Here is an 18,585-nt window from a genome sequence, read left to right as displayed (position 1 = left end):
GTCACATGAGTGGTGAAAGGTTAATGAATACATCTTAAAATGCCATAGTCGACCAACTGCACTGCTAGTGACCCAAACATTGCTCAATGTGCCGTACCCCGGTCACTCAGCTACCAACAATCACTAGCAATTATGACTCATACCTCACAGTCATAGTTTCGCCTCACCCTCAGCTTAGCACTGCTGCAAGCCTTACACCCACAACTCACAGTGTGCACACACTGTCCGCTATTCAACCATGATAGCCAAACACACTGTACCACATTCACCAACACACCTCTCTTTCTTGCAGAACAAGGTGGCACAAAAAACATCGGCAGCAGCGCTTAACCAACTGGGGACAGGCACGGTTGCAGGTCTTCAACCTGATTAGGAAGACGTGTCACATCATTCTCTGTAGACTTCAGCACCTTTATAAACAACTTCTTTTTGTGTTGCAGTATGTTTGGATGATACTGATTCATAATTGTTGCGTTGTGAACTTTAGAATTTATGCTCCATTGAGTTTAAAACCAATCTTGGCAGATTAAATGATTAAAAAGATTACTTCAACTGGACAGTTGTTAATGAGATGAGCCAGGGCAGGTTCAATGCAGTCTCCAGTTGGTGAGAGCCCACGACACAAAATTGGCCTTGAATTTGTTACTAATAGGCATTACTACATGACTAAGTACAATTTAATCTTCAGATTTTCTGGCTGCATGCAATCATCATTCCTAATTCCTAATTAATGGACTGAAAACCAAATTCCATACTGAAAAAGGTTAGTGTAAATCGACAGAATAAAATGTCAATAACTCCAATTTCCATAGTATGTACACTTTTACACAATTTCTTATCTTAAATCTTGGTGTTTTTATACAAACCTAGAATACTAATCTTTTCTCAGGCTACTGCCATTCCCCTCTTTTCTAACTGACCTATACTTTGATAGTTTTCATTCCCTACTACATATCCAGACCTTTCAAACTGAACAATGCTAGCTACATATTATGGGCCTTTCAATGTAAATGCACATATTCACACTAATTGATGTACAATTACATAAAAAAAACACTACTAAAGAATGAACCAAGATTCTTGCCAGTTCCTTTGAAGAAGTTTGCATGTATGTTCAGTTTTACGACTTTGTCATGCAGTTCACCAGCTTCAGTGATGGAATGTACCTACCTGGCCAAATTGCTCACAAGATGTCTGATATTCCGCCTTCTGGCAAAGATCTTTCACTCTTTCATATTTAGGTAGAAAATTTTCCTCTTGAGTGTTCTTACTCTCGTCCCTCTTATGCAGTAGTTTACTAACAAAACAAAACACTGCACCATTAGTATTTGCTATCACAATGATGAAATGAACAACTTGAAAAAGCAGCAATTACATTAAAAAAAAATTTAACAACATACCCTCTTTCCACAAGAAAAGAATCTCGCCAAATCTTCGTCTTCTTGTTTGAGTTGAACCTGAAAATATTTTGATAAATTTTGAACTGAATTCATGTTTATATGTTATATTAGTTCAACTGAAACCTGTATGAAATTGGTATTCCTGTTTTAGACATAGTATAATTTGAACAATCGAAGTAGAGAACTGACTGAAATTACTTTGGCTTAGTGAAGAATGGGTTACTGCTAGTTGTGTTTAGTTTATAGCCCTACGGCAATATTGGGACAATTAACATTACCACTGATCTGAAAGCCACCTAGTGATAAGAACAACTTTCATGCTTTAAAAGCAAAATACTGTGAATGCTGTAAATCTGAAATAAAAAGTGCTGAAAATAACTAGCAGGTCAGGCAGCATCTGTGGAGAATGAAACAGAATTAATGAGAGGTCAGCGATCTGAAATTTAAACTCTGAGCAGAATCTTATTGCTTTAGTCTCTGCCGGAATGGCAGCACCATTTTCAAGTTTGGAACCTGACTCTGACCAGCGTGCCCAGCAGTTGTACTTTGCAAGAGAAAACCAAATATCATCCTCCCTCCAGGCTCCTCAATCCAATGACAGCAGCTAATCGGCCATTGGCAATGCATGCCCACCTGCTCCACTGGAAAAGACGTCTTGTTCCAGGAGGCAACAGATATCAGCAGTGAGAGCCTAAGTCTCCTGAGGCACTTATACTCAAACATGTCAAGGGAGCTGATCCCCTGCCTGTAGACCCTGTGTTGAGGGGCTCGACTCCTTCCAACTGAATCTCTGTGTCCATCCCTTCTACTCTGCATGCGATTGAGGAGAAGGCAGCTGCTGCCTCTGGTGTGCTCCTGCTGATGGTGATGTTGCTGATGGTGGTGTTGCTTCTGCTCTTGCCCCTCAACAGAGGTGTAAGCTGCAACTGCTAAAGCTGCCTCCATGCTGTGGTGAAGGCTGGCCGCAGGGAAGTGCAGCTAAAGATGAATGCGGCGCTATAAAGGCGGAGTGCCTTCCATGAAGTTGGTAATCACCTGTTGAGAAGTGAAAACACCCTCACTGAGAAACGCTTTGAACAGCAGTACCTCAATGGTCATGGCTGCAGCTCTTCAGATTCACTGGCCAAAGGCTTCCCAGCTTGTCAGTTTCACTGAAGAAGCTCTTCCCACTGTGCAATTGCCTTGGTGACCCTAGCGGATAACTGACAGGTTGGAAAACAGGTCCCCTGGCTGGGAAATCCAGGATTCAGGGTTGAAACACCTGATAATTGGCTTAACAACATTAAGCATTTCTTAGTTGCTTACCCAATAGATCCGGGAAGGATCCCTGTTCACTTCAATCCTCCTCCAGGGAAAGCTGGAAGAGGGTGGGATTATGTTGGGATCCTGACCTAATGTCCTGGGACTTTTGCACCCTGCTCACCTCCAAATGGTTGGGGTAATTTTGCCATCTGTTTCTCTCTCCACTGCTGCGGCTAGACCTGCGGAGCACTTCTAGCATTTTCAGTTTATGTATTGTGTTAGCTCAGAATGTTATTTTTATTCATTCACGGGATGTCGGCTTCACTGGCTGGACCAGCATTTATTGCCCATTCCTAGTTGCCCTTGAGATGGTGGTGATGAACTGTCTTTCTGAACTACTGCAGTCTATGTGGTGTAGGTACATCCACAGTGCTGTTAGGAAGGGGGTTCTTGGATTTTGATCCAGCGACAATGAAGCTACGGCGATATATTTCCAAATCTGGATGGTGAGTGACTTCCAATGAACTTCCAGTTGGTGGTGTTCCCATCTATCTGCTGCCCTTGACCTTCTAAATGGAAGTGGTCATGGGATTGGAAGGTGCTGTTGAAGGTGAATTCCTGCAGTGCTTCCTGTAGATGTTATACACTGCTGCTACTGTGCGTCGGTGGTGGAGGGAGTGAATGTTTGAGGATGTAATGCAGTCAAGTGGGATGCTTTGTCCTGGATGATGTCAAGCTTCTTGAGTGTTGTTGGAGCTGCACTCATCCAGGCAAGTGGGAAGTATTCCATCGCACTCCTGACCTGTGCCTTATAGATGGTGGACAGGCTTTGGGGAATCAGGAAGTGAGTTACTCGCTGCAGGATTCCTAGTCTCTGACCTGCTCTTCTAGACACAGTATTTATATGGCTAGTCCAGTTCAGTTTCTGGTCAATGGTAACCCCCAGGATGTTGATAATGATGGATTCAGTGATGGTAATGCCATTGAACATCAAGGGACGATGGTTGGATTCTCTCTTGTTGGAGATGGTCATTGTCTGGCACTTGTGTGGCGTGAATGTTCCTCAAAGTCTGTTCTGTTTTCTGAAGCTGTAAGTTATGATTATCCAGTACTGCAACTGGTTAGCTACATGTTATGCCATTACACTGGTTATTTAATTAGTTCACATATTGATACAAGTGGCCATATAGCAAAAAAAAATCAGACTAACGATTTGTTGTGCAAATGAGAAAAAACGACTTCCCAGGTAGAATGATTGTGAAAGCTAAACAAACATTTCATGGCTTTGAAAATACAGAATCTAAACTAATGATCATGCATTAAAATAGACCCCTTACAAAGATGATAATTATTCAGCTTGAATGTTACATCTCACATCATTTAACTTCTTAAAAAGAGGTGTGGGAAACTTTTGTTCCTCTTTGGCCTTTCTCTGCTGCTAATACTCTTGTTGCTACTACTAGCGATCTAGCTACAGAATCATTGTGAATACCTTGAAACAGTAACTTGGAAAAACAGGTGAAATTTACCACCCTCCTCAAAATAACCAGTACAGAACTATCTTTCAGATAGTTGGTGCCGAGACCAATGGAGGTAGATTGTTAATCATCATCTGTGTATAAAGCTACTGTGACCATTCATTATAGAAATTCCTGACTTATACATTCATCGTTTTCATGCAAATGAAATTCAAGCAGTTTCAAGACCCCATGCTTAATCCAAAACTCCAGTTTTTGAACACTTCCATTCTATTCTGAACTATTCTATATGCCCAAAGCAATACATAGACTATACAGTTTCCTTCACACAGCTCCCCAATCAACTACACTTTCCCTTGTCAGTTCTTTCCCCATTATATTAATGATGATTGATTAGAAAAACTTTGGAAGGTGTGAATGAAGGTCCATAATTATGTATTCAAAAACATAAATTCTGGTAACTATTGTTCCATTGGCCAAGTTTTCATTAATTTTTCATGATCAAATGTTTGCTGATATAACAAATGTAGTAACTCTATAGTAACCATGACACATTTATAAAGTCCAAAGTCATGGGTTTGAGGATTCCATGCAAAAGTGAACAGAACTGTTCAAAAGGATCCCCAGAACAAAGGAAAAATCATGGCAAATCAAGTAGTTCCATGTAGTAAAATGGAACTTAATTGATTCAGTCAGTCAGTTACTACACACTAATGGCTTTAATGATAAAGAGGCACAGAATATGATCGCAAAACTGCAACTAAAAATATCATAATCCTATGTAATGGAAGCAGAATTTGCCTTATTTAGTAAGTGCAAAACTGCTGTCCCCTCTCACCTGTTGACAGGTTTTTCAGTGTCTAGAAGCTTCAGAATAGATTTGCCATCCATGTCAGCTGGAATGTCTAGGCCAGCAATGTCTAAAATTGTTGGAGCAAGGTCGATGTTTAAAACAAGTTGAGGAACGCTGGGAATAAAGAACAAAAAAAACTTCATAATTCTGTTGCACTCTAACATCCAGAAGGTTCTGAATAACTTGCTGGAACAGCTAAAGTTTCTTATCACAATCATGGGATTAACCAAGTAAGATTCTCTCAAGAAATTACAACATTGTAATCTCCACTCCTTCAGTCTAAATCACAATGAAATAGGAAATCTCTGTATATTTGCAAGTCACCAGTAAATTCTAAATTGAATGAATAACACTGAAACTGAATCTAGATAATAAAGTGGGAAAGAATTTGAGGCATTGTTACAGTATCAGAATTCAAATGGTTCTGAACCGCTTGAGCTTTGCTCTGATGGTCGATGAGCCCATCTGATCGCAGCCATGCATGCACACTTAAAGTAAGGGTCAACTAAGAGGGGAAATGCTGCCTTAATTTTGTGTTAATGAGAAGAAGAAACAAGACCAATTTAAACACCCCTATTCCTCCCCACTGAAGATCTATTAACTGACTGGGATTAAAGCTGGAGCTTCCCTGGTCTGCATGGGTCAGCCGCAAAACCTCTGGGGAAACCCATAGTCCCATAAAAATGAGCTAAAATAATTATAATCAACTTTAACATCCTGCTTTTTTTTTTCTGTGGATATGCTTTGCTTTTTCTCAAGCGCTTACTAATAAAATAGTAAGTTCACAGAAACCACCATAATTAGGATAACTTTTAAATCATGCATGCAATTTTAGTCATTCTGCTATTAACTCCAAGTGCTCTTGTTTGTTCTCGGGGAGGGGTTCCTCTGTATAAGAAACACTTCTCTATAAGTAGCTAATGGCAGAAATCTTTCATCCTCATACAGTCAGGGGCAAGTGACATTTACTATCACCCGTGCTTCATAGCAATTTGTTTTATTAAAAAAAGTAATTCCACATTATGTTAGTCAGAAATTATTTAAACTTAATATCCTGTACAGGATCACCCCAAAAGTTTACTTCACAAGTTATCTATCTTTAAACTCAAGGGAATGGGCCAACTTTTGTCCATCTACCGCCCTGGGTTTTGAACAGTGCCATAGTGAGCCTTTAATAATCCAGCAGCAGCAAGACATATGAGTCGGCAGCTCTGATTTCATTTCAGATTCAGTAAATTCATCAAATTGTATAATTATTAAATACTGGCATTGAATATACAATCTGCACACGCCCATTTTCCATTATTGTTGTACTATACAACTCAGATGGACCTTGGTCTTTTTATATCTAGCAATTTCTATCTTCCTTAATGCATATACAAAGAAAAGCCAATTAAACGTGCAATTTGCATTTGGCCAAAAATAAAGTAACAAGATAACTAAAACATTTGTAGATGGCACATGCTGCTGCCATTGTGCGTCAGTGGTGGAAGGAAGGAATGTTTGTGGATAGGGTACCAATCAATCAGGCTGTTTTGTCCCGGATTGTGTCAAGCTTCTTGAGTGTTGTGGGAGCTGCACTCATCCAGGCAAGTTGGGAGTATTCCTTCACACTCCTGACATGTGCCTTGTAGATGGTGGACAGGCTTTATGGAGTCAGGAGGTGAGTTACTCGCCACAGCATTCCCAGCCTCTGGCCTGCTCTTGTAGCCACAGTATTTATATAGCTAGCTCAGTTCAGTTTCTGATCAATGGTAACCCCCAGGGATGTCAATAGCGGAGGGATTCAGTGATGGTAATGACATTGAACATCAAGGAACAATGGTTGGATTCTCTCTTGCTGCAGACAGTCATTGCCTGGCAAATGTGTGGTGCAAATGTTACTTGCCACTTGTCAGCCCAAGCCTGGATATTGTCCAAGCCTTGCTGGATTTGAACATGGACTGCTTCAGCATCAGAGAGTCGCGAATGGTGGAAAACATTGTGCAATCATCAGTGAAAACCCCACTTCTGACCTTATGATGGAAGGGAGGTAATTCATGAAGCAGCTAAAGATGGTTGGGCCTAAGACAGTACCCTGAGGGGCTCCTGCAGCGATGTCCTGGAACTGAGATGACTGACCTCCAACAACCACAACCATCTTCCTTTGTGCTAGGTATGGCTCAAGCCAGCAGAGAGTTTTCCCCCAAATTCCCATGATTCCAGTTTTGCTAGGGCTCTTTAATGCCACACTTGGTCAAATGCAGCCTTAATGTCAAGGGCAGTGACTCTCACCTCACCTCTGGAGTTCAGTTCTTTTGTCCATGTTTGAACCAGGGTTGTAATGAGGTCAGGAGCTGAGTGGCCCTGGCGGAACCCAAACTGAGCATCAGTGAGCAGGTTATTGCTAAGCAAGTGCCACTTGATAGCACTGTTGATGACCCCCTCCATCAACTTACTGATGATTGAGAGTAGACTGATGGGGTAGTAATTGGCCAGGTTGGATTTGTCCCACTTTTTGTGTACAGGGCTTACCTGGGGAATTTTCCACATTGCTAGGTATATGCCAGTGTTGTGTTATAATAATAGAACAGCAGCTCCCCAGAGAACAGTTCAGGCTCTTTGATCTCTGCTGTCATAATTTCACAATGTTTGTTGACACAAGTTAAGTGGTTTCCAGGGATTGTGGTTTCTTAAACTTCAAAGGGCCTGGGTTATTGACACTTTAATTAGCTTGATTCAGACTTATTTTTTCAAGCATAGGAGAATGTTATCAATGGATTACTCAATTCAATTCTCAAAGCTATTTTTGACACATCCTACTATACACTATGGTGTCCACTATTTCTAGAAAGTGCACAATGAGCATGAAGAGTCAGAGCTTGGCATCGAGGGCATGAAGGGACATAAGGGAGCAGTAGACATAAGGGAACACACCCATCATTTTAAAGGGCTCCTGAGTCAACCTGACTTGGCTAAAATCCAGACCATGCTGGTAAGATTTTAACAATTAATTACTCCAGTATAGAGGCTGTCGTTTAGACAAACACCGCAGTATTCTGCTACATACAACAAAAAGCTGAGGTGAATGACCAGTGACTCTGTTTTTTAAAAAAAATACTGGCTTAATCTCTCTACTTTGAGTAGTATGGAATCTTCAGCATCAACCTGAACTACTGGAGACGAGGATGAGGCCCTGGTTTGTTGCTTCCTTAGCAGAGTGCCTCTGGAAAACCAGCACTTTCTCAGTATTACAGAGGACTGTTCGTCAGCTTAGGCTATGTGCACAAAACATCATTAGACTGAGGAATTGCTGCCAAATTAGCCAAACTAATCCACAGCTAAATTGAACTATGGCTAATAAAAATGCCTAACTAACTGTCCGTTGTATATGTAAAAGTAACATTACATTTAAAATGCACATCAGAGAAACACTGGGCTGGATTTAACGCAGCCTGTCATGGTGGGAATCATAGCAGCCAGGCCCACTTCATTGTGGGAGAGGCCTCACTTCAGTCTCCCAGTGGCAGCAAGGACTCCCCCCAATTAAGTCAGAGGACGGATGGGCTGGCGTGGGATTTCTGGCCACCAACAGTGGGATGCCAATTAGGCTCATTAATGAGCCAATTGACACCCATTATCCCCGAGCCCACCACAATTTTGCGGCGGCTCTGGGATTAAACGAGGGCCGCAAGGCTTTCCCATGCCCTTGGAAGGCAGCCCAGCAAATCTTTGGGCAGGGGAGAGCCGCTGAAATCTAACCCCCAACCCTTGCCTCTGACCCTCCTCCCTCTGCCACAACCCCCATCTCACCTTCACTCACCTTTGGTCTGCAGTTCCAAAATGATCCTGGGCCTCTGGTGGGTGCAAGGCCACCAGCAGCCACCCCCACTGGTGCTGGCAGCATGAGAAGCTGCCAGCCTCTGACTGGCACTTGATACCATCAGGCCTCTTGCATGGAATTGACGGGGGCTCCCTGCCGGTTCTCTGACCGGTGGGCGAGACCCCTGTTGGCCCGGCAAAATCCCAGCTACTGTTACCAACAGAAGTCATTATATATTTGAATCAATTGGTTGCTGTGAATAAAATGGAAGCTCTCAAGAGTGAACACATGAAGTAGCTTCTACTGCCCAACTGATGGACTTTGGCTCCAAGACCTGCTTCAACTGATATGCAGGTACAATTATTTAATAATATCTTACATTGATCCTGGCTCCACATTTGGACCTCGCATGAAAAATGGCACTCGGATGTCAATCTCATACGGCATTGATTTTCCTTTCACAAGTCCAAACTGTCCAATGTGATAGCCATGGTCTGCTGTGTAAATGATGTACGTATTGTCCACCTCTCCTGTTTCAACAAGCATGTTATAGAGCTGAAAGATCAATATAAACACTTAATTAGTGGAAATAATGTATAATTTAACCTCTTCTACACCATCTTTTTCTAGGTACTCCTGCATATACATTGTTACAAATGTAACCTTTATTCCTTTCAAATATTTTGCTATCTTTTAACTCTACTAGTTTAACTTGTGTTATTAACAGAGGCCAGGGAGCAATTGATCCATCAGCACTTCCACTGACCTGCTCAACTTATTCACCTAAATTGCGGCAAGAAGCCTCACTGCATTCACAGTCCTCATTATGTCCTTCACCATTCCCTTCCTTCTGTATTAAGTTCTATAACAGTGACATTCTAGCAGCGCAGGCTAACTAGCTGCAATGGAGAGAGACCAAACACCAAACTCCCAAATGTTAAAAAATTTATTTACAAACTGAAGATTAAATTAAAATCTCTTGATATTCTCAACCCATTGGGCTTTTCTTAATACATTCCCTCACCCTACTCCTACAAGATGCTCCACCAGTGGCTTCAGCTAAGCTAATGGAAGGCTCCTGTTGCTCATCTGTGGCTGGTGTTCAAGCCCCAGAGGACTGATTACAGACTGCTGTATTTTGACTTGTTACAAGGCAGTTAGGTCCAGCTGAATTGCTGGCACTGTACTGGATACTGGTTGATGGAGTGGCAATGGAACAAGCGTGCTGATATAGTGAGAGAGGTCCATATGTGCCAATCCCACTGCACCATTGCTACTGCAATGGAGTTGGACTCATTAACGATCTACGGGAGGGAAGACAGCAGAAAATGAGTGACTCTCTGGAAGTCTCTATCCACTTGTTCCACCAATCTGTCCAAGTTTGAGTCTGAGCCCAAAGTCTGCATGCCAGCATTTGAGCTTCCGAAGCTACAAAGTGTCCAAACATGGAATTCTGTTGTAAGGAACTCCGCTGAGGTTGCCATACTTTCCCAGATAGAATGCAGAGGACTGATACCACGCGTGATGATACCACACATGCTGATAACAGACTCTCCCGTGCTTTCAACCATAATGATGAAACTCCTTGGAAGAACTTCCAATACCTCACACAACTATTTGTGTGAGACCAGCAATTTCCTTTCATTACTGGGTTCTCAATGTCCTCATCGCTGTTCTTCTCAGCACACCTGGGAAAGGACCTCACCCTCTGGCTAGTTGTCCCTTGAGATGTTCAAGCCATTATTATCTGCTCCTGTGTTAGATGCATCACCATGTGTACAAACAAACTTGCCCAGGAACAGCAATTAACTTATAATTGACTTCAAGATGTGCCTATTTACACCAATTAGACCCAAGTGTCCTTAATGGTACAAGACAACACACAACTCTACCCTAGCAGCAGCTATGTCACATGGAATAATACTTCTGGCCCTATGAAAATAAGAGTCTTCTGATTTATCATAATTCCATTCGAGATACATGTATCATTAAATAAATAAAACCCAAAATGCACTCATGGTAGTAACTTACTGTTAGAGATTAGTTTTTAGGGGTGAGAAGTCGGGAGTATTTGTGCCTGTTTTCTGGGTGCGACAAATGCCCTTAGAGCTCCAAAATGGCATTCACGGGCTTGTGGGGTGAGCAGGCAGATCATGACATCAATGAATGTGCACTCATGATTTGAGACCAGCTCAACACTCCAGCTGCCCTCTCTGATCATGCAGTAGGCAGGTCTTGTTAAATACTTACAGCGTAGTTGCTGCTTGATTTCTTCTGGTTATTGTTTTGATTTTACAAGTATTTATTACTTTCTATAGTTGCTTAGCGTTCCAAAAGATGACAGGAAGTGGTGTGTCATGTGCTCAACGTGTTTTTGCTGACTCCAAGATTTCTGCACAAACCAACTTCTTCCAGAGTGTACTGGTATGCATTTCCCTTAGAACACTGCATGACTTGGAGAATGAACAGAGGCCATGCAGAGCAAGACAAACTATTGGAAGACGAAGCAGGAGGGGAGAAAGACTTTCATCAGGAGGCCATATCTGCCCAGGGTGCTCAGGGACCAATTGTCCGACCTGAAATCTCAGAGAGGAAACATTTGTGAAAATGTCAATGTTTCATTTTGGACGTCCCGGGTGAAATTTGCCACCTGCAGCAGCCACAACTGAGGCCTCAGAGCAGAGCAAAGGTGACACTGCCTGTGGCTGTGAAACTGACTGTGGCCATGAACAGTCATGTGTCTGCTTCCTTCCAGGCTAGAGCTGGAGATGTTTGCAACATCTCAAAGTTTGCCGTCTACTCTTGCATAAGTGAGGTGACTGAGACTCTCAGCTCAATGAGGGCCAATTATATTTCATTGTGTGGTTGCCAAAGAGAAGCAGACAGAGTGAGTGTGCAACTTCATTAGGATTGCAGGTTTCCTTATGTCACAGGGTGCCAATGGCTACATGCACATCGTTGTAAAGGCACTGCATGCCAAGCCTGTCCTAGACTAGACTGAAAGAGTTTTCACTCCCTCAACATCCAACTGGTGAGTGAGCATAGGCAGGGGGTCATACAGATTCCTAGTATCCTTGCAACAATCATGATGTCTTCACTCTTCATTCCGCTGTGACTGTTGCACTTGAGCCACCAGGGCAAACCAAAAGGTGGCTACGAGGTGAAAAGGACTATCCGCTGGTGATTTGGCTGCTGCTCTGGTGTGCAACCCATGCATGTACATCACAATGAAAGCCATGCTGCTATGGAAATTGAAATAGCACAGTCCATTAAAATGCTGAAACAATGTTTCTGCTGCCAGACCTCCTCTGGAGGAGCTCTGAAGTACTCCACAGACTGGGTGTTAGGGCTCATGATGGTCTGCAACATGCTGCATAAACTCACCATCACAAGGGGTTACAGCCACATACAGCAACCAACTGTATGGTGAGCAGCTGAGGGGTAGGGCAAGAGGGGAGAACAACGATGGGGAGAGCATTTATTTCTAAAGGGAAAGTCATGTCTGATTAACTAGATTGAATGTTTTGAGGTGGTAACACCGAGCGTCAATGAGGGTACTGCATTTGGTGCAGTTAACATGGATTTTATCAAAGCTTTTGACAAAGTCCCACATGGCAGTCTGGTCAGAAAACTAAAAGCCTATGAGGTCCAAGGAAAAGTGACAAGCTACATTCACTTTCCGAAGAGTGGTAATGTTTTTGTGTCTGAAAAACTGTTTCCAGTGGAGTTCTAGTACTAGGTCCCTGCTAGGCATGTCGGCTCGGGTGAGCACCTCAGCGTCTGGTATTTTGTCCTGTTATCAGAAGGTTCTGAAAGCAACTCAAGTGAAAGTGGTTGAACTTCTTAGCATGATGCTGGTGCACAGTCCAAATCTCACATGTGCAGAGCAAAGTGGGCAGGACTATTGTTGTATAGACTTTGGTTTGGTAGGCAGAACTTACTCCTCTTCGCTCCCAGACTGATGTTCGTAAACACCAGATGCTGAGGTGCTTACCTGAGCTGGCATGTCAAACATCCATGGCCCATAACTTCCGGAATCCCTCTGGGAAGTTCCCAGGTAAAGGTTTGCACAGCAATTTCCCAGAAGTGCACACTCCTTCTGGACAATTGCACTGCACTGGGTACCATCCGAAAATGCAGTTCAAATCGCAAACTTCGGATGGTTCCACCAGGGTTACACCAATAGTTACTCAGAGAAATTTAGAATTAAAACCTCTTTTAACTTCTGAGAACAATTGTAAAGGCCCAGACCAACCCATTGGGGCTCTCCCACACTCCCGACCCCCCATCCTCACCGACTGACAACCCCACCCCCAACTGCTGCCACCCCTCAAACCGCCGGCCTCTGAACCCCCCCAGCCTCCTGACCTCCGAAACCCCCCAACCTCCAAAATCCCACCCCTCGACCTCCGAGCCTCCGTCGCCCCAATCCCCACAACTCTAATCCCCCAACCCTCACAAGCTCTGATCCCCCAACCCCCCGGCCTCCAATCCCAATCCCCAGGACTTCGGGGGCCCCACCCTCCCCCAGACCTCCAACCCCACCCCCCACCACGACATCCCCACAACCTCCAACACACCACGGCCCCACCGGGCCTCCAAAACACCTCCACGACCCCAGACACGCCCCACAAGCCTCCATCCCGATCTCCGATGCCCCTGGACCTGCACCCCCAGACCTCCACCACTAGCTCAAGGTTCCTCCTCCACCGCCCCAGTTCTTGGACTCCGTCCCCACAGACCTCTGACCCCTCCCACCGGACCTCCGGCTGACAGCCCCACACTTTCAGCCCTCTGTCCATCTGACCGACCCCCCCCACCCGCCCAGGGAACTCCCACCCCCCACCCCCCAAATCCTATCCACTTACTTACCTGAGACACTTACCTTCTCCCTGGCCTGCCAATTTCCCTGGCCCTTTAAACTTACCTGCTCTATGGCAGCAAGTGCCATAAAAAAGAGGGTGTGGCTTCCTTGAATCCACTGGAGCTACATATCGCTGAGGCCTTCAAAGAGTCTTTCGATGCAGGCACCTAACAGCTCCAGCGAACAGAAATGTCAACGTAATTTTCAAGACCAGTTAAGTGTGCATTTATTTCTTCTAATTCCTGCGGCCAGCACTTTCCAATGCTAATCGACGTTACGGTCCCACATCACGTTGAAACAGCCACATCTGAGTTGGTCATGTAGCCAGAATGTCTGACACTCGCATACCAAAGCTAATCTTCAATGGAAAGCTAGAGTCTGGAGTTCGCTCTCTTGGCGGTCAAAGGAAGCACTAAAAGGACACTCTGGAGACTTCAATTAGGAGTTTTGATATTGACTTTGAGTCCTGGGAGAAACTCATACGGGATCGCTGCTCCTGGCGCAACCAAATACAAGCAATCGAAAGCAAGGCAGAAAGAAAACGCAAGGAGAAAAAATCCCAAGCCAGCAACTTATCCGAATCTCAATCATCCGTGGTATCCTGTCCCACTTACAGCAGAACCTTCTGGGCGCAGATCAGTCAAGTTACCTATGTACCCACCAGAATCCTACCAAACACTTCAGATGATGAATGTGGTCTTTGCCTTGAAGGATGAACAAGTGTATCAGGTCCCTTGTTTTCATGGGCATATATCATTAATTTAGACTTAAATGTAGGGGACATGTTTCAGAAGTTTGTGCATTGTAAACTGGTCATGGATTGATAGTAAGGAAGAAAGTTGTAGACTGCTGGATGATACCAATGGACTGGTCAGAAAAGTGGCAAGTAAAATTCAATCTGAAGAAATGTGAGCTAATTCACCTCCTGACTTCCCAAAGTGTGTATGTGTGAGTGTGTGTGTGTGTAGATATATATATATGTGTGCGTGTGTGCGGGTGTATGCGTGCGTGTGCATGTGTTCATGTGTGTGTATGTATATGCAAGTGTGTATGCGTATGCGTATGCATATGTGTGCATGTATGTGTGTGCATATGTGTATGTGTGCATGCATGTACATGTGTTTGTGTGTGTGCATGTATGTGCTTGTGCAAATGTGTGCGCGTGTACATATGCGTATGTTGTATATGTGCATGTGTGTGTGCATATATTCGTGTGTGTGCATATATTCGCATGTATGCATGTGTGTGCATGCATGTGTCTGTGCATATGTGTGCGTTTGTGTGTTTTTATGTGTACGCGCACAGTACTGCCTTTCAGTAGTGCTAAGTGTGTGAGGGTTCGGGACAGTATGCAAATATCAGGTGTTGATAGAGATTGTTGGTAGATGAGTGATGGGTTGTTGTGAATATACTGTGTTCGAGACTAATGGTGCAGTTGGTAGGATTTGACATTTGAAGATGCATTCACTGACCTTGACCACTTGTGTGAGGTCATTGAACTTCATGCAAGACTGCATCTAGGTGTTTGGGGCTCGACTCCCAGCATGGATCTCCACAGCTACCTGCTCTCACTGACTTCTGAGTCGTGTTTGGTGGATCTCATAAGCCCCTGCAGATACAGGACATTACTCCTTCTTCACCAAGGACTCCTGTGTTGCTCCCATGCTGTACCATTCTTCAATGTTTCCCAGATGAGAGTCTGTGCAACTGCCAGCACCTGCTCCAGCCACAATGCACTTCCGCATTGAGATGCAGGCTACTTTAAGCAGTGCAGGCTGGCTTTAATTGGTACTAGCCACTCACAATATTGCTGCTCATGTGTCCAGCTGATCAATAGTGTTGATTAGCATTGATTGGATGCTGAAATGAGCAAGCAGTGTGAAGATGGCAGCTTCATTGCAATCAACAGACGCTGGTTAACCACACATCGCAATTCCCACAGCCATTTTCAGGGGATATCGAATTTAACCCCCATCCTTTCTAATTAGCCAGAAGCTTAGACTGGAAACAGTCAAGACCCATTTCCTTGTATTATTGCATGTTATGTTTCAATTTCAGGAAAAAACATTTTCTTAATGAATATGCTTACAAAAGTATTTTGCTATTGTTTTTGCTGATAGCACCATGCGCTTGTTAAAATAAGTTATATTGACAGCACAGATGGGCATACTCGGCAAACAATGTATATAAAGCCATCTGATTATTACATTAAGTTTTCAAATATATTGCTAACCAATTATATTGCAAAACAAAAACAGAAATGCTAGGTGCACACAGCAAGTCAATCAGCAGCTATGGAGAATGATAATTGGAGCTTTTGTCTGATTCCTTAGATTGTGGCAGGCATTGGAATCCTGCAGCAGCAGCCATTTCCCACACTCCCTCAGTGGGAATGTACAATACCGCGATACCATCGGGTGTCTGCCTCAGATAGTTAAATTAAGGTAGTCCTGAAAATTTGCCAGCATCAACGCTGAATCTATCGGTTAGGCAATTCACTAAATTTCTGCTGGCAACTGTACTGGCAACAAAAAACTAGCCCCCTTTTTTTAACCTAGAGGGCTAATGCTTCATAAAATAGGGGTTAGACTATGGTTGATGCCACATTAGGGGTCACCTGGTCTGCTCTTGCACACGTCCAACTGACCTCTTCATTTTTCTCTCTCTCACATTTAATAATGCCAACCACAATTATTTTTTGTTTCTGCTCTACCTTATGCAAATACATCACAGTGAGGATAGGACAAGTGCCACTCTGTGCAAAAATGCTTGTCCCATGGTGATGCTTAGTAAAAGTAGTGATAACAATGCAAAGTGCTGTAAATGCATGCCACTTACAGGCAGAGTCTGTTATGGGGATAATTTGTTTCAGCAGTACTATTCTATGCTGGATTTTTAACCCCCTCCAAAATGACAGTCATCAGGAAGAATGCTTTTTTAAATTTTTAATGGGAGTGGCGATGATTTAAGTAAACCTGCCAAAAGAGAAGTTAGCTCCCAACGTACCCATTGGTGTAAAGTGATACCAAACTAATAATATCGCTTTTTGAAGATTGTCAGTTTCACCTATAGAATGATTCAGTTATGGAATGAAATGCTGGGTAAACTAGCAAGCAGATGATCCCACAGGGGGAAAAGAAGTTACATGATGGGTCACTTGATCTACTTTTGCGCAATTTTTATTAGGAAGCTCGCTTTCACACTGTCATACCTTAATGGTGCCAACACTCTACCTTGTGTCATAACAGTGACAGTGCTTGTTAGATGGAGAGTAAACACAACACCTATATTGTTTGAATTGGTAATTTTCAGAATGGCTGTGTGGTCAAAAAATAAAATTGTTTCAATATTAACGCATTTGTAATTGTACTCTAAACCTCTAAACGTACCTTTTCCATTGATTCATCCACGGACATTAAAGTCTGCAGCCGCTTCCTCTGTAGCATGTTAGTGAACTCCATGTGGATGGGCTTCATTGGGCCAGTATACCTCATGATCCAGTGCTTGTCTGGATTGGGTGCATAATTATAGCTGGGGGTGCTGCAGATGTAATTTTAAAAATGCATTGATCATAAAGATTTCTACAGATTGGGGTTAGTTAAGTAGATAGATAGCTAGATCCCTTCCCTTTTTGATCACCTTTAATCCCGGCACTCCCATTTTTAAGATCAGTGTATTTACATCTCTGGATTTTTGTTCCTCCACTTTCTTCACATATTTAACTTTTAGAATTTGGTCCCCTGCCCCCTTCACTGTTCTTCTCCCAAAAATGTAACGTGAACTGTATTTGCTGCCTAATCTGTTAACATGTCCATGCCCTAGCTGCATTCGTTTGCATTATTTCTTTGCCGTTTGCCATGACAACATATTCAGTTTCATCAGAAAATTTGTGCCTGTGCCGGAATTATTTACATAAATAGATAATAACAGAGGTTCTAACACAAATCTCAATGGGATACCACTATTTACATCCTGCCAATTCAAATACATTCATTTACTCCTACTGCGTTTTCTGATTTCTAGCATTCACTCTCTCTATTTAGTTACATTCTCTTTTACACCACATGACTCAATTTTCAACATCTTTTATGTGTCTTCTGAAAATGCACATTTCTAACATCAATTGAATTACCTTTATCTATTTCCTCTGGAACACGCTGCAAAGAATTCAACAACAATCTACTATGGCTTGCCTTTTACAAATCTATCCTGTCAAACCCTAACACCCTAATTAACCTGTGCATTTGTAGGGGCTGCATCTTCCAGTCGGCAAGCGGGGTGGGGGGGAGGGGGGTGTGGGGCCCGCTCGTCGACGTGTAAAATGACATGGGGTGACGCCGGGTGTGCGTCCCGACGTCACCCCGCATCATTTAGATTTTCAGTTTGTTGGGCATGCAGCCAAATCAGCTGCGTGCCCGCAAAACTGTCAAAAGCCTATTAAGGCCATTAAAAAAGTAATTTAAATGATTAATGGACCTGCCCGTCCAACCTTAAGGTTGGCGGGCAGGCGAAGAGCCCAGACGGCCTTCAGAAAAAACATGAAACCTCATCCACGGGTGGGATGAGGTTTCATGAGGGATTTAAAATTTGTATAAAATGTTTGAATAAAAAAAATTGACATGTCCCAGCTCATGTGACAGCGTCACATGAGGGGACATGTCAGGAATATTTTTTTCTGCCTTTAATGAAAGTTTGAATCTTGAGCCGATCTCCCTGAGGCAGCACTTTGCCTCAGGGAGATCTGTGCACTCTTTCGCGCGCATGCTGCACTCTGAGCTCAGGCAATCCCTTCCCGCCCGCACAGGGAGCGCACAGCACTTCCAGGGGGACATCATGCTGGGCGGGCCTTAATTGGCTCCCCCATGTAAAATGGCGCTGCGCCCCCAAGTGGGGGTGCTGATTGGGAACCCACCCGCTCGCGCCCACTCCCACAGAACCCCGCTGCC

At 43.5% G+C, this 18,585-nt stretch overlaps 1 protein-coding gene across 3 annotated transcripts in view; it reads right to left on the bottom strand.

Annotated features, from left to right (window-relative positions):
• Positions 1-18,585, bottom strand: part of LOC144688544 (extracellular sulfatase Sulf-2-like) — a 351,599-nt gene that overhangs the window by 53,456 nt on the left and 279,558 nt on the right. For all 3 annotated transcript variants that reach the window (XM_078555259.1, XM_078555258.1, XM_078555260.1), the window contains 5 exons: positions 17,029-17,179; positions 9,155-9,330; positions 4,959-5,087; positions 1,401-1,457; positions 1,171-1,297 (listed from right to left, as the gene is read on the bottom strand). In XM_078555259.1, the coding sequence (XP_078411385.1) occupies positions 1,171-1,297; positions 1,401-1,457; positions 4,959-5,087; positions 9,155-9,330; positions 17,029-17,179 (640 nt within the window). The remainder of the gene's footprint in view (positions 1-1,170; positions 1,298-1,400; positions 1,458-4,958; positions 5,088-9,154; positions 9,331-17,028; positions 17,180-18,585) is intronic.

This window comes from Cetorhinus maximus, chromosome 13, assembly GCF_964194155.1.
Source record: "Cetorhinus maximus chromosome 13, sCetMax3.hap1.1, whole genome shotgun sequence".
Lineage (NCBI taxonomy): Eukaryota > Metazoa > Chordata > Chondrichthyes > Lamniformes > Cetorhinidae > Cetorhinus > Cetorhinus maximus.
This window is presented reverse-complemented; position numbering and strand designations above follow the sequence as displayed.